Source organism: Sminthopsis crassicaudata, chromosome 2, assembly GCF_048593235.1.
Source record: "Sminthopsis crassicaudata isolate SCR6 chromosome 2, ASM4859323v1, whole genome shotgun sequence".
In the NCBI taxonomy this organism is placed as follows: Eukaryota; Metazoa; Chordata; class Mammalia; order Dasyuromorphia; family Dasyuridae; genus Sminthopsis; species Sminthopsis crassicaudata.
In genome coordinates, this window is record NC_133618.1 from 33,548,031 (window position 1) to 33,564,065 (window position 16,035).

At 52.8% G+C, this 16,035-nt stretch overlaps 1 protein-coding gene across 1 annotated transcript in view; it reads right to left on the reverse strand.

Moving 5' to 3' along the window:
• Positions 1–16,035, reverse strand: part of POLR1A (RNA polymerase I subunit A) — a gene marked incomplete in the record, with an annotated part of 52,493 nt that overhangs the window by 25,350 nt on the left and 11,108 nt on the right. Inside the window, 5 exon segments of the mRNA XM_074285655.1 lie at positions 2,523–2,714; positions 4,496–4,750; positions 7,047–7,277; positions 8,642–8,764; positions 8,858–9,028. Coding sequence (XP_074141756.1) covers positions 2,523–2,714; positions 4,496–4,750; positions 7,047–7,277; positions 8,642–8,764; positions 8,858–9,028 — 972 coding nt within the window.

Genomic DNA, 16,035 nt, shown 5'->3' on the forward strand with positions numbered 1-16,035 from the left:
GGGCCTGGTGAGAGTGGATCGACCTGCTCGTGCCCGGGCATCGGCACCAGGGTAACAAGGGAGGGAGAACTGCCGGCACCCCCTTCTCCAGTGGAACATTCCCCAAGGCCCTTCCTGAAGGTACCTTCCTCTCCATGTCAATCACAGGCCGCCAAGGGGCCATTAAGCCATTTCAGGGGAGCAAAGGAAACCGGCCATGGCGGCCGACAGAGCCGGCGGCCTCCCCTCCCCCCCTCCCGGGGCTGCCCAGCCCGTGCCGGCCTTCCCAAGGTCAAAGCCATTCTTTCCAGCCGGAGTCCGGCACCATGCTTGGAGCAATGATCTTCATGCAGCTTTAAAGGGCAAGCATTCCTCCTGGCAGGACTGCAGCCATTACAAAGATGACAGACTGGCAAGTTCCAGTGAGAAAGAGCTCGGCTAAACAAACTTCCCAGCACGGGGACCCTGTGCCTCAGAGCCCAGAAACTCCTGGTCCAAGACTGAGGCCCAAAGGCCTAAGACCTGGATGACTCTGGGCTGCAAGAAATCGCCCCCCACTGTGACACTGCACTAAGAGCGAGACCCGACGGGGGCTGCCCAGGACAGCTGCCTCTGCAGCCTGCTTGGTGTCGGCTGTAGAAGGTCAAAGAAGTGAGGGCCGAGGGTCTGCGGGCCCAGCCTGGCACCGAGCTGCTGCCAGAGCGAGCCCCTGCCTCCGCCAAGCTCCCACTCCCTCCGAGAACCTGCTGGTCAGCCAGGCAGGGAACGGCAGCGGAGGCCTGGGACCCAGCTTCTCTCACTGGCCTTTCTGGTCTCTCACAGCCCCTCCACAGCACAGGCAGGACAGACCTGCAGCCAGTGTTCCCAACAGAGCGAGGAGCTGACAGGTCACAGAGCCCACTCTCCATCCTGCCCACCGGCTTGTTTGCCACTGAGGTCGGTGGTCACTGCCAGGAGGAGCAGCAGGTCCCAGCTCCCACCGGTTAACGATGGGAATGGGGGCCCGAGCCCTGCCAAAACACTAGGGGCAAGGTCTGGAGGGAGCCACACTCAGCGGCCCTAAGCAAAAGGCTCCAGGGCTTTTGCTCCAGTTTGGGTTTAGCCCGCTGGGCCTTTGGCAGTAGGAAGGGAGAGGCTGGGAGCGCCATAATGGCCCAGGTGTCCAACCTCACCACTGGCCGAAGCACATGGTTTCCAAGTCTGCTCTGCAGGAAGGGGCGTGTGCCGTGCCGAGGGTGAGCGCTCACAAGCACGACTGACGCCTCAGTGTGCAATCCTGAGAGCAAACTAAGGACCACCTCGAGGGGGGGGTCAAGCAACCAAGGCCAGGGGGGTAAACTTAGGGCCGCCACGTAGAGCGAGAAGGGACCCTTCTGGTCTCAGGGCTTTGCAGACTGGGGGTCAGAGGCTCAGGAAGGTCACATAGTCCGAGTAAGTGGTTGGGCTAAGCCTGGAGGCCAGGTCTCTGTCCCCGAGGCTTTGGCCCCATGTACGGGACACCTCCACACTACCACGCCAAAAACTCCTTCAAAGGCAAAGCAGCAGCTCAGGCCGAGGCACCAGGCCCACACCGAGGACTCCACGCCCTGGGGCCTGTCTCCACCTTGGCTCCACAGAGTTCTGTGGGTAAGCCCACTCTCAGCCCCTTGAGCCAATGCCAGTCCCTCTGCGTGCAAACTCTCCCCCAACAGCGTGTCCAGAGCCCGGCTGGAGGCCAGCACTGCGCTAAGAATTTCACAAATGGGGTCACTCCGATCTCTGCCAGGGGCTACACTCCCTATATCTTCAGAGGCGCCCCAATCCCTCCCGCTCCCTCCACACACGGGCCCAGCAGGACGCCTCTGTGAGCTCTCCCAACGTCTCTGCTGACGCCCTCGTTCTATCCTAGGGGCCATGGCTGGCCTCTGCTCCAGCTCACTCCTGACCTTCGCAATCCCCAGCCCCTCTCCAGCCGTCATCTCCAGGACTGCCGCGGTGCCCTTCCCGCCCCGACCTCTCCGTTCCTCGGCTCCCGTGGAGCCTCTCTGGCACTGCAGCCCCACGCCAGCAGGATGGCACAGTGGGCTTGAGCAGCTCTCCGAGGTGCCCCAGCTCCCTGCACTCAAAGCAATGTTCTCTCCTTGGTCCCTTAACCTGTTCATCTTGTAGAATAAGAGCCCAAAGAAATCAAGTCAGAGCAGAAGAGAAGCTCTCAAGAGCATCACGAAGAAGGAAGTCACCGAACGACGCAGATGGGGCGGACTGGAGGGCTCCCGGTCTCCCCGGTGACGAGATGGGTCCAGGGCGATGCGCAGGGCAGTCCTGCAAAGTGGGTTCCCACAGGCATAACGTTCATGGGAGTCGAGGGGTGCTGGGGAGGAGAGGCACCCGGGAGCCCAGCTCGCGGTCAGAGGCCGGTGGTGGCGGAAGGAGCCGCGGTCAGACTGCCCCGCCTATACCTGGCTTCTGAACGGCTGGGTTTTCCCTATTTGTTTGGGGATTTCTCCCGCCAAGGAGAATGCTCTTGGACCAAAAAGGGCAGCAGCAGAACGGCTGCTTCCTACCTGCTTTCCTGTCCACAGCGCACGGGGCTTGAGGATGGCAGGAGGAAAGATTTTCACCCGCCCCACTTTGTCCGTCAGTCCTCGGTACACGAGCTGCATGTACTGCTCCTGGGTGAAGAAGCAGCCGCGGGCCGTCATCCTGGCGCCGGAGACCATGTGATCCTGGATCAATCCAGCCAAGGGCTGGCCATCCTGCCCGACCAAAGGGAAGGAGACACTTTAGAGGCCAACGGACACATCTAACCACAGGCTTCAAGGCTGGCCAGCCAAGTGTGGCCTCTGTCCCTCCCTCTCCATGACACTCTATCCTGGACTCGTCTGTTCTCCTCTCCCTCCCTGGAGGAGAACTGTTTGTCATGGCCCATCACTCCTCCCTCCCCAACTCTCAGCAAATACTGGGCAGGCACTCGGAGGCAGGGTGGCCTTCGGACAAGCCCCGAGCATTTCCCCCGGGTCTCCTTCCTGCCTAGCAGGAGCTCAGCCTGGAAGCCCTCTGAGAAGAGGGCCTGTTTCGCTCTGCAGGGATAGCCCCCTCGCTAGCACGGCGCTTGGGGCACAGAAGAGGCTCGCTGACCGACCGGACGATGACTCCTGAAAACCAGGATGAGAGCTCTCAGGTCACCTGTCTGCAGCGGCTGTTACGGCTCACACAAGGCCCGGGGGAATGCTGAGCAGCCCCATGTGGGGCCCCTAACTGAGTGGGGGATTGCAAAATCGTGACATGTTAAGTCAGTCAAACTGATTTCTAAACCTAATTTACACACTTACGTTCTTGGGGTCATGAAAAAACTGCTGGGGCAAAAAGGGGCTGCAAGTGGAAAAAGTCTGGGCTAAAGGGCTCTCCAAATCAATTAACCAAGATACATCTGTGTGCCAGGCATTAGTGGTACAAAGATTATTTTTTTAAAAAACGAAAAACCAAAAACAAACAAACAAAAACCAAACAAACAAGGGAAAGAAGGAAAAAAAAGAAAAACCACGGGAGAGATTAAAAAAAAAAAAAAAAGAAGTGATCATAGCACGTGTTGATTTACGGTCAGTCTCCTTAGTTCTTTTTCTGGCAGCAAATAAATGTCCTAGAAATAAAAACCTCACTAGAGTGACTGAAAATCAATTCACACAGGTTTTGCAAGGGCATTACGATAATTGGCAGGGGGAAGTTCAGGTTTATGTTTGCATTTTTATTATTTCTTTAAAAACTTTTTAAAAATCATCTTTTATAAACATGGAACTAGTAACCATAATACATAAAGTGCATCAGGGTTTATAAAACACTTTCCCCACAAGTCTGGGAGGTAAGTAGGGGTAATAATCTTTGTACAAGTGAAAAATGAGGCAACTGAGGCACGGAAAGGGGAGGAACGTGCCCAAAGTCAGAGCTATTCAACAACGAGTTGTAATCATGGCGAGAAGGACGGCGGCCCTGGAGCTGGCCCCACACACCGGCCTCCGCCGGACGGCCTCCACTCTATGGCCTCTCCTGTGCCTCCCAGAGCGCCCACAGCACCAGCCACAAAGGGCCCGACCCAGCGACCCCACTTGGTTCCACCGGCGTCAAATAGTTCTTTAGTTTTTGGCGACCTTGAGCGCTAAGTTCTCTCAGACCCTTCTCTACACGGTGGCTCTTAAAGTGTCCTGGTTTCCCCTCCCACCCAGCCTGGAGGATGCAGGGAAGAGCAAGGGCCTTTCCCAGCTCCTGAAGGGCCCGGGAGCTAAAGAGATTCTAGGGAGAGAGCAAGCTGGCGAGCAGTCATTGGAGACCGCCCACCTCAGGGGAGGCCGGGGAAGTGCCCATCCACATACACAGAGGCCTGCATGTACATACGTACGTACACACACACACACACACACACACACACACACACACACACACACACACACACACTGCCGCCTTCCACCCGAGCGGCCCCGGCGATGATCCCCGCTCTGTGCCGGTGTCTCCGGGCCTCCCGCCGGCCCGCGAGCCGACCTACCTTGGGCACCAGGTACTGCTCGTCGGTGCAGGCCAGGACGCAGGCCTCGGCCCGGCCCAGCTCGCTCTGGGGGAAGTGGGCGTTCATCTCGTCCCCGTCGAAGTCGGCGTTGTAGGCCTTGCAGTTGGCGTAGTGCAGGCGCAGGACCTTCTCCGCAGGCAGGATCCGGGCCCGGTGGGCCTGGATGGAGGGTCTGTGCAGGGTGGGCTGGCGGTTCAGCAGCAGAACATCCCCATTCTTCACGTGCCGACAAACCTCGAGAGAGCGCAGGACAGGGTGACGGGGACCTCTGGGGGTCTGCCGGACACAAGTGGCAGCGGGGGTCTCCCTCCCATCACGTGTGGGGCGTGGCTGTGTCAGTTGGAGCCTGACTGTTATAGTGCCCTCACAAGCTTCTCCTGACTCCTCCTTCCCATCCCCATAACCTCTCCCAAAAGTGTCTCCTAAGACCCTGTCCAGGCCTCCAGCTCCTGGGGGGGGGGGCGGGGGGCGGAGCCTCGGTTCCCCTGCACATCCACCTCCCGCGGGCTGCTCCTCCACATCACCTCAGCCCCCCGAAGTGGTCGTTCCTTTGGTCTCAGAAAGGGGAGTGGGCAAGGAGAGGGTAAAGGCTATGAGGAGAGGAAAGGGGGAGGAGCAGTTTGTAGCCAGGGGGAGCCCCAAGACAAGTGAGAGCGGGGAGGATGATGGTGGGCCATGTCCTGGGGAGGACGGGGAGGAATAGGGTCCCTGGAACACAGAGAGAGGCTGGCCGAGGACGCCTCATCCTGTGAAGGGGAAGGGATGGAAGGAAGAGGGGACAAGAGGAAGCTCTCAGCGAGTCCCCCCAAATCTCCCAGTGACAAAGGCCCGGGCAGGCAGGAGACAGAGGCCTAGTTTCTTCCTGAGGGCAAGTCCGCAGGATGGGACCGAGGGATTGGAATAAAGAGTGGGGCCAATAAGGAGGGCTGAACCACAGGCAATTGAGTTCAGACTGTTTTTCTTTGGTCCAGGGAGGCCGGGACATGCGTTTTTCCCCTCCCGTGCTCCATTCATCTTTTCTTGGTTATTTTCGGCCTCAGAAGCCAGCAGGCAGCAGGGAGCCACCTTCCCTAAAGGTCCGCCCTCTGCACTCCTGGCCCGCACCCGCGTGAATGACCTTGTGAGCGGAGCCGTCACGTTTCCTAGGAGACTTGGACTCCACGAATTCCCAGGGGCCCCGGCCAGGACTCTGGCAGCTCAGTGCGTCACTTGTCCCGAAGTGACCTCCGAGGTCTGGGTTATTAGCTTCTCAGGAGAGAGACTGCTCGGCACCGTGGCCCCAAACCAGAAACCAGGCCCGGCCCAGGCCTCGCTTTCATGGAAACGGGGTTAGAATCACAGCTAAACAAGCGCGGGGCAGCTGGCAGCTACAATGGGAAAACACGCAGGCCAAACTGGCCAACAGCTGCAGAGCCCAAGAGGAACGAGAGGTCAATGGGGCAAGGGTCAAAGTGCTCCAGGCTGTCAGGTCATAGGTGAAGGGGTCAGGGACCACTTTTCCTATATTTACTAAATTCCAGTCCAGTGTAAAAGAAGCAGCCCAGAGCTCAGGGGCTGCCGTGCTCCAGGCTCCCCCAGAGCACTTGGGGCAGCTCCAGCCCCCCACAGCCAGGAGAGGGACCCGACCTCCACAAGTCTCTCCAGCAGAGACGCAGGAGAAACCTAGAGCGCGCCCAGAGCCGTGGCGTCCCGCTGCCAGAGACCTGGAAAACCAGTCACATCATCTGCGTCGGGATGGTCGTCTCTGCTCAGCCCAACGTTACAATTAGTGACGTAATTACTACAGTTAGGTCTGGGCCACTCCGCACGGGGAGATGCAACTTTGAGAGCTCTGGCCCACAGCCGGGTCACATGGCTTTCCTGACCCTGAAGCTGACTCCAGATTCTAGGCCATGCGGCCTTTCCGCTGTCTTTCAGTCCTTTCAGTCATGCTGGGCTCCTCGTGACCCTCTGGGGGGTTGTCTCAGCAAAGATACGAGAGGAGCTGGCCATTTCCCAGCCCATTTGACAGATGAGGAAAACCGAGGCAAACCGTGAAGTGACCTGCCTAGGGTCCCCCAGCTAGGAAGGGTCTGAGGTCAGGTTTGTACTCGGGCCCTCCCGACCCCAGGCTCTCATTGCCCTGGCTGGTTGCCCCAACAGCGCTCCCCACGGGAGGTCCTGCCGGCCACCCGGGCACCCCCTCACCATCTCCAGGACGAGGACAACCCCTTCATGGAGCTTCCCCCGCGGTCGAGCCCGTCCCTCTCTACGAGTCCCTTACGCTCCTTCCCCTTTTAAGCTGCTTCACCGTGCCGGGCTCCCTCTGTATTTTATGTGACGCACTCTAGAATGTCCTGAGTTCCCACAATGTGCCCGGGCTGGGGTGAAGCCGTGTGCAACCCCCTCCAGTGCCCCACTGTATGGTGGGCCCGATCACAAGGGAGCAGGAGGTCGGAAAGGGCAAAGGCAAGGAGGGGTGGAGAAAGCCTGGGGAAGCTCGCCCCACCTCCTGCTCTGCCCGAGGGGGCCGAGCCCGGCTGGCACTTACCACTTTTGCTCCTTGGGGCTTGGGGCCGCCAGGGGCGGGGGTGAGCAGCTGCTTGGCCACGGCCTCCCGCTGGGTCTGGTCCGTGGTGCTGAGCGCCGTGCGGCTGCCGTCCTCGTTGATCACCATCGAGGCCCCCGGGTGCACGTTGGGGCCATTGATGACGGCCTGCCGCAGCTCCTGGACGTTCCACGGGGTCACGGGCTGAGGGTAGGTGAGCTTCGTCGCAAACACCTGAGAACAGACACGAGACTCGTGGCACTGGAAGGGCGGGCCCGTGGCACCCTCCACCTGGGCTGTGGGGGCGGTCCCTTCGTATGGAACGGGCCCTCTGATCAGTGCAGGCAATACCAGCTGAGGAGACTCCGAGTCTGGGCAATCGGGAGCTGGGGCCGGACACCGACAGCCCTGCCTCAGGACTGGATGCCTGTGGCTCCTTTCTCCCGCAGGGACTCCCTTCCCCAGGGGCTCTGGAAGCTCTGGCTTAACTCCCCCTCAAGGAGCCCACGCCCCCCAGGGATGAGGCAGCTGGCGCCCTGATGGCACCGTGACGGCTCCAGCTCTGCTCATCAGCGCTCCCCAAAGCCCAGAGCACCACAGGGAAGGAAGGAAAGAGAGCTCTCCTTGGAGGGAATTAAACTGCCTTCTTATAAGCGCCCCAGGGGAGGAGGGACATCACAATCCCCGGCAAGCGTCGGTTAATGTTGTATTGGCGCTGACAGAGCGCTGCTCATTCGAAAGCTAGCAGAGAGTGGAAATGGGGGATCGGACCGCCTAGGCGGCTTCTGAGAGGAGCTGAGGGGACCCCTGGTCCTGCCGCTGGGCCCCCTCCTGGGGAGCTAAAGTGATCAGGGCGCATTCCCCACCCAGGGCCCCCACATCTGTAAAATGAGGGGATTGGGCTAGATGGCCACTGGGGTCCCTGTGATCCCATGTGTATCACATACCATTTCTTCATCTGTAAAATAAGGGGGTTCAACTAGGGAATGAGCTACGTGACCTGGGGCATGAACAGGACCTTCCACCGGGAAGGAAAGAGGCTTGGAGCAGGGGACCTCCGGAACGCCCTCCAGCGGGGCCTGAGGCTCGGGCCCATGATGAGAAGGATGGTGACCCTCCCAGCCTCCTGGGGAGGCCAGATGAAGAGCAGGGGAGACCAAGGCATCAGCTTAGCCCTCGCTCTCCAAGCAGGGCCAGGCCCGTCCTCTGGGCAGACAGGGACAAGTGCCTGTGAAACACCTACTGGGCACAGAAGCCAGGCTCTGGCAACAGAGCCAATGGCCAGAACTGACACTTCTCCAAAGTGCTGAAGCCTGCGGAGCCCCCCCCAAACTGATCTCATCTGAGGCTGTCACCATGAGGGAGCTACTTGTGTCCCCATGTTACAGACAGGAAAGGCTCGGAGTTAGAAGGACGTGCTCTGGGACATGGGGAGTAGGTTGGGGCCAAGGAGGCGCTAAGAGGACCCAGCAGGGCTTGGATGCCAACCATGTGGGCAGAGTCCCAGACCTACAAGGCCTACAAAGCCCTGCCTCTCATATCCTGCACACACGACTCCCGCCGTGGCTCACCGCAGCCCCGCCACTCCCCTGACTCACCATGGGGATCCCAATTTCATTGGTGTTGATGTACATGTCGGGGCAGATGACTGAACGAGCAGCATAGTCGACACGCTTCCCCATCATGTGCTTCCGAAACAAGCCTTCCTTCTTCTCCAGGATCTTAGTAAGGGGAACAAAGGCAGCGGATAAGAACCCTGCGCGGCCTCCCTGCAGGAAGTAGGGCCTGAGGCGGGGAGGGGGCCTGCCACTCACCTGCCGGATGCCGGGGTACTTCTCCATCATTAACTTGTCCATATCGCTGTCAAACACAATGTTCACGTGGCTCTGAAGGCGGATCCACATGCCGTACAGCTTCTCTGTGAGAGACTGGCCCGGAATCGTGGCAAGAAAGGAGCGGTCCATCGGAACGAAAGATTCTGCCTCCTGGAGGGAGACATCCCAGAGAACATGGGACCACAAGCCAGGGTCCCTGAATCACAAGTCCGGCCCCTCTTTCCCCCAAAGGCAAGTCTCTGACTGAGCTCCAAAGCTTGTCTCCAGCTTGCACAAGTGATGGTCTTAATACAGACTTGGGACAAAGTAAACATGCAAGGAAAGTGGGGAGATGAGCTAGATGTGACAGACCTCTGGTGAAAACTGAATGGGAATAGAAAGGAGTATGCCTTTTATTCAAGTCTACATGGCACCTTCACAAAAACGGATCATGCATTAGGGCATAAAAACCTCATAATTGCACGAGAAAAGCAGAAATATTAAATGCGTCCTTTTCAGACCATAATGCCATAAAAACTATATTTAATGAAAAGCCATGGAAACACAGGTTAGAAATTAATTAGAAACCAAATAATCTAATCCTAAAGAATAGGTCAAAAAACAAATCATAGAAATAATAAATAATTTCATTAAAGAGAATGACAACAATGAGACAATGTATCAAAATTTATGGACTCAGTCAAAATGGTACTTAGGGAAAATTTTATATCTCTAAACAGAGAAAGAAAAGATCAATGACTTGGGCATGTAACTAAAACTAGAAAAAGAATAGATGAAAACAGTCAAAAACTTTAATAATCTAGTGTTTGACAAACCCAAAGACCCCAGCTTTTGGGATAAGAACTCACTGTTTGACAAAAATTGTTGGGAAAAAGAATAGATGAAAAATTCCCAATTAAACACTAAATTGGAAATCCAGAAAATTAAGAGATTAATAAAATTGAAAGCAAAAATCATTTACTAGTACATAAAACTAGGAACCTGGTTTGTGAAGAAAAAGAATAACATAGAGAAACCACTGGTAAACTTACTTAAAAAAAAAAGAAAGAATGAAAAACAAATTACCATTATCAAAAATGAAAAGAGTAAATTTGCAACTAGTCAAGATTGAATTAAATAAATTATTAAAAGCTACTTTACCTGATTATATGCCAATAAATCTGACCATCTAAGTGAAATGAATGAATACTTATAAAAATACAAATTACTCAGATCAACAGAAGAGGAAATAGAATATTCAAATAACACCATCTTAAAAAATACTAAACAGGCTATCAATGAACTCCCTACCAAAAAATTCCCAGGACCAGATGGATTCAGAAGTAAGTTCTACCAAACATCTGAAGAACAATTAAGTTCAATACTATGGAAGCTATTTGGGAAAAAGGTGAAAAAAGGAATCTTACCAAATTTCTTTTATGACACAAATATGGTGCTGACATTTAAATCAGGAAAAGCAAAAACAGAGAAAGAAAACCACAGGCCAATTTCCCTAATGAATATTGAAGTAAAATTTTAAATAAAATGCAAGCAAGGGGCTTACAACAATATACTACAAGGCTCAGACTTGATGATCAGGTGACATTTATACCAGAAATACAGGACAGGATCAATGTTAAGAAAACTATCAGCATAAATGACCACACCCATAAAAAAATAACAAAAAAACCATAAAATTATCTCAAGAGAAGCAGAAAAAGCTTTCGATGAAATACAACACCCATTCCAATTAAAAACACTAGAAAGCATAAGAATAAACGGAGTTTCCCTTAAAAAGATAAGCTGTGTCTACCTAAAACTATCAGTCAACCAGGCATATAACGGAGATAAGCTAGAAACCTTGCCAATAAGACTGAAGTGAAACAAGGATGCCCATCATCACCACCATTATTCAATACTGCTCTAAAAGGCACAGAGTGATTAGAATAGGCAACGAGGAAGCTAAACCACCACTCTTAGCAGACAATGCAATGGTGTGCTTAGAGAATACGAGAATCAACTAAATTACTAGTTAATATAATTAATAATTTTAGCAAAGTTTCCAGATATAAAAATAAACCCACATAAATCACCGCCAGCATTTCCACCTATTACCAACAAAGTTCAGCAGCAAAAGATGGAGAAATCAATTTAAAGTAATTGTAGATAATATTTTGGGAATCTATTAGGACAAACACAGGAACTATATGGACACAATTTCAACCGAAATTTTCACATAAATAAAATCAGATGCGAACTAGAAAAATATTAATTTCTCATAAGTAGGTTGAGCCAATATAATAAAAACTGGCACTTTTACAAAATTTAATTATTCAGTACCATACCAATTATATTACCAAAAAAACCCCCAAAAACAAAAACAAAAAACAAAGAACAAAAGATCAAGAGCATCCAAGGCATTCATGGAAAAAGTGGTCTCACTGCACCAAATCTCAAACTGTAGTACATCAACATCAAAATCTGGTGCTGGCTAAGAAATAGAGCAACAGAGCATTGGGATAGACTGGCTACCCAAAACACAGCAGTAAAAGACCAGGCAAGACGTAACACGGACGCTGCGGGCATGCACAAGGTCACGGCCCATTCCAGGCAAGGCAGCTGCTGAGTGAAGGCCCATTAAGACGTGCTTCCAGCACCTGAGCAGCATCTTGGCTCTTCCTGTATCCTTTCAAAGAGAAGTTCGCCCAACCAGGTGTGGTCCTCCAGCACCACCTAGTGACCATGGGGGAAGGCCCGTGGGAGCGGAGGTGGAAGAGCTAGTGGAGTTACCTGAGGAAATATAGAATGAGAAGGTCCCTCGGTTTCTGGGGGAAAGGGCCACAGGAGAGCCAGACATGCCAGGAGCAGGAGAAAGGAGGCTGTGCACTGATCAATCAGCGCCCTCAATCGGCAAACATCACTAATCACTCCCACCTCTTGGGGAGTCTCCAAGGGACTTAGGAAAGAAGGGGAGCAGGCTACAGGAAGATCTGAGAACAAATTCTTTGGACAGTGCCTGTGAGAACTCCCAGGGAACAATTCCTTCTACCAATGCAGATTACACAACCTGGTCACAGACAACTGATAGAAATTAAGTGATTTATGGGGCATCTCTTGAACCTAGTACACAGGGGCACCATCTTTTCATAAAAGGGAAAAGATGTGGGATGGAGGGAGTGTCTAGTGCTAAGGAGCCTAATGGTGAGGGGGAACAAGACAGGCAAAGTCAGACCTTATCTAGGGAAGGGCAGCAGCACGACCCACCCTCAATTACTGAGGGAACTGAGGTGGGGGAGAAAGGGGGAATGGAGGGACACAAAGAGAGGGGTGGGAAGGAATGGGGGAGGGGAAGACAAAATGAGAAGGCCCTTGGCTTGGAGGGGGGCTATGCTCCCACCCAGCAGGAGAAAGGAAGGACGGAGCCTTTTGGGGAAGAGGCTGCAAGCCCAGGGCAAAGGGACCCCACCCACCACTGCGTCCCTAAAGCACTCTTCGTGGGCAGGTGAAACCTGGGCTTGTCCAAGCCTCTGCTCACCCCTGCATGGTGAAGGAGAAGCGCTATTGTATTTAAGTGACATTAAAGAAGGAAGCTTTGGGGCAGCTAGGTGGCACAGTGTAGAAAGTACCGGCCCTAGAGTCAGGAGGACCAAAGTTCAAATCAGGTCTCAGACTCAACACTTCCTAGCTGTGTGACCCTGGGCAAGTCATTTAACCCCAGCCTCAGGGGGGAAAAAAGAGGTGGCTTTGGCTTCTTAAAAAAGTATCAGTCTTATTTCTATGCTGCCATTTGGCCAAACAAAAAGGATTTCACTGGCTGCCATAGAAACAGCATCCTCTTTTGCTTCTGTTTTCGCTACTACCTAGGGGATATGATCTTCAGCCAGAGCAAGGGAAATGGATTAACAGGGAATTAAGACCTATATAAATGAAGAAATTATGAGAAGACATGCTAGCTGCCATCCTCAATGAATTCAAGTCACCAGCTTGAAAGAATGAAAAACTGATCTGTTGCTGGAACACTGTATGACCTCAACAAAATCACAGAGAAATGCTTAAAAAAAAAAAAAAAAAGACCATAAAGTTTTCAAAAAGGAGAAGGGTATTGCTTGAAGTGCAAACTAGTAAACCTGACTTCACTTCAAGGCAAAATTCTAGAACAGAAACATGAAAGCACTGATTTCTGAGCATTGAGAAAAAGAAATAGGGATCTCTGGAAGGGGCCACTGGGCTTTACCTACTTCTCTTGCCTGATCCTCACAACGACCCCATGCAGTAGGTGCTCAACCATCTGACAGTTGAAGAAACCATATGAAAGACGAGGTCATGATGTGACCAGGGCCATGTTGTCATGGCATTCAAAGTTTTGTGCCAAAAGGAGCTTTAGGGGCCAACTTTTGGTTTTACAAATGAGGAAACAGGCCGGGTGAGGAAGAATGTTAGGGTCCCACACAATCAATCAGGGTGGGATTTGGACCGGAGTAATATTGGAGGCTAGATTTGAACTCAGAACTTCCTGACTGCGGACCCAGCCATCCCAGGCACTCCAGAATGTGTATATCGGCTGGGCCCTGCAGAAAGTCGCTCCTGGCGTCCTTCTGGGTCAGATGGAGAGGCCCAGGAGAAGGCCAATGACCAAAACCCAACAAGTCCAGACTACCGGGGGTGACATCCGCCTGGAAGGAAGGCTCTGCCAAAGGGGCCCAAGGCCGTCACCACACCGCATTCACACCAATGGCCCTGATAAAGGCACAAAGGGAAAACGGCCCCAGTTTCCCAAACCTACAGATGCTGAGGGGGATAGCAAAGGGCTGTTGGCATCAGGGACCAGAAGCCTTAGGATAAAATTCGACGGCAGACAAAGTCCCATGCTCACCCAGTCAGAAAGAAGGCTGAAGAAGCCCCAAACTCCATGAGCCCAAAGTGTACAGTGGCAAAAACTCTCCCACACCCCAGAGTGGCAGATCGAGCCCCCCGAGCCCAGACAGCCTCAGAGAGGCAGCTGAGGCTAGAGATGAAGGCCCCAGCGGGTGCTCAGCCCCCTTTCCCCTGGGCCAGCCCACTCTCCCAAAGCCACACCAGGCGCCTAGTGAACCACATTTGGGGACAGCAGAGCCTGGCTGGCACTAGGAACAGCCTCCCTGACTTCTGGAGGGCTCACGGCAGGCCTTGGCCCCAAGGAGGATCTGGGAGCTGCAGAAGGCCACCCCGTTTCAATGGAAGAAAAGACACATTGGGGGCTAAACGGCAAACATGGGAATGGGTTCCACAGCCTGCAGCACCCAGAGGCCCAGAGCCTGGCTCAGTGAGGGGCCACTTGGGCAAGGCCTGATGAGGGGCTGGAGCATCACTGGGGGCGTGGTGCAGCTGAGGGGCTGGGGAGTCACAGTGGGGAGGAGGGTGCAATTGACAGGCCTAGGAGTCACACTGGGGGGTGCAGGAGTTATTTCGGGGGGATGCAGCTGAAGGGCCAGGGAGTCACTTTGAGGGGGGGGTACAGTTGAGGGGGAGGGGCTGAGGAGCTGGGACATTAAGGGGGGGTACAAGTGAGTGGCTGGGCCTCACTCTGGGGAGGAGAAGCTGGGGAGTCACCCTATGGGGGTACAGCTGAGGGTCCAACCCCAAAGGCTCCCTGATTCCACCCAGACAACGGGCTCCACCTTGTGGTGAGCTGGGGCCATGACAACTAAGACCCTTCAGGAACACTAGTTTCGCAGAACTGGGGGGGAGGGGGGGACATTTTGCCACTGCTTATAGAACCACAAAATCACATTACTGGGAGGAATCTCTCCCAGTGGGGGTTCTCAACCTGGGATCTACAGCCTTTCCCTCCCCTGAGGGTCCGCAGATACATCTGAGGGAGTCCCTGAGCTCAAATGGCAAAAAAAAAAAAAAATTAATTTTTAAATATCAAGAATTACATTTGTATTTTCACAAACTTCTAACTAAAATTTAGTTTCTCCTTCAATAAGGATCTTTTTTTTTTTTTTAAATTCTGCAAAGGGGTCTGCAGGAGTCTCAGCTGCCAAAGGGACTCCTGGTCTAATCCGGCCCTCACTGTGCAGACCAGGCCAGCTCCCACAGGACCCTCCTCCTAATGCTCCTGGAGAGGAGAAAAGATCGATACAAAGCAGCGCGACGCTTACCAGCCAAACACCGGAAACTGCACAGATGGGCCAGGGAATCAAGTGCTGGATGCCAGAAACATGGGAAAACGTGTATGAAATGAGGCAAAATAAGGGCAAAAACTAGAAGCAAAAAACCAACAGGATGGTGAGAAGAAACCCACTGCCCTAGGTTCAGGGCGGTCCAACTCCCACCCTGATTGATTGTGTGGGACCCTAACATCCTTCCCCACCCCCCGGCCTGTTCCCTCATTTGTAAAACCAAAAGTTGGCCCCTAAAGCTCCTTTTGGCACAGAACTTTGAATGCCACGACAGCATAAATGTGCACAGCGACAATCAACGATATAGTAAATAACAAAAATATGCTCCAGGAGAGACCCACCCGAACAGAATGTCCTCACTTCTCTAGCCTGATAAGAGTTAATATATAGCAATTGTTTTAAAAAAAAGTCTATGAAAATCCCAAATCTGGTTTTGTGTAAACTCACTCACAATCTTTCTCACGTTTCTTTGAATATTTGTGTGTGCTGAGAGATGTTAAAAAAATCTAATTTCTTAAAGAAAATAAACCGAGACCAACTGATACTCCCGAGAGATCACCATCCTCCAGAGCCTCTGATTTTTGACCAGAAACTAATGAAGCCATCTGCTGTGGCAAGGCCTGTGCTTTAGCTGAACTTCCTAGGGCCTAACCCAGTGTTCCATGATTGGCAAATGTTGGCTAAGTGAGGAGGGGATGGAGAAAGGAGGGAGAGATCAAACAGGGAACTAGATGTCCGGTGAAGTTTTTTTTTCACCATACCATATTGATGTACTTGAAAAGAAAGCTGTTGGAATTTTAAAAAATTGGGAGGGGAGGCGGGGGAGGAGTGCTATTATTTCATCTGTAAAATGAAGGGGTTGGACAAGATGAACCCAACAGAGTAAGTAAAACTTACTGAGTGTAAAACAAGCTTTAGACTTTCAACTGTTACATAAATGCACGCTGCTATTAGCATTCTATTCCCACTAAACAGGAAATCCCTCGATCCCATGACTAACGGTAAACAGATTTC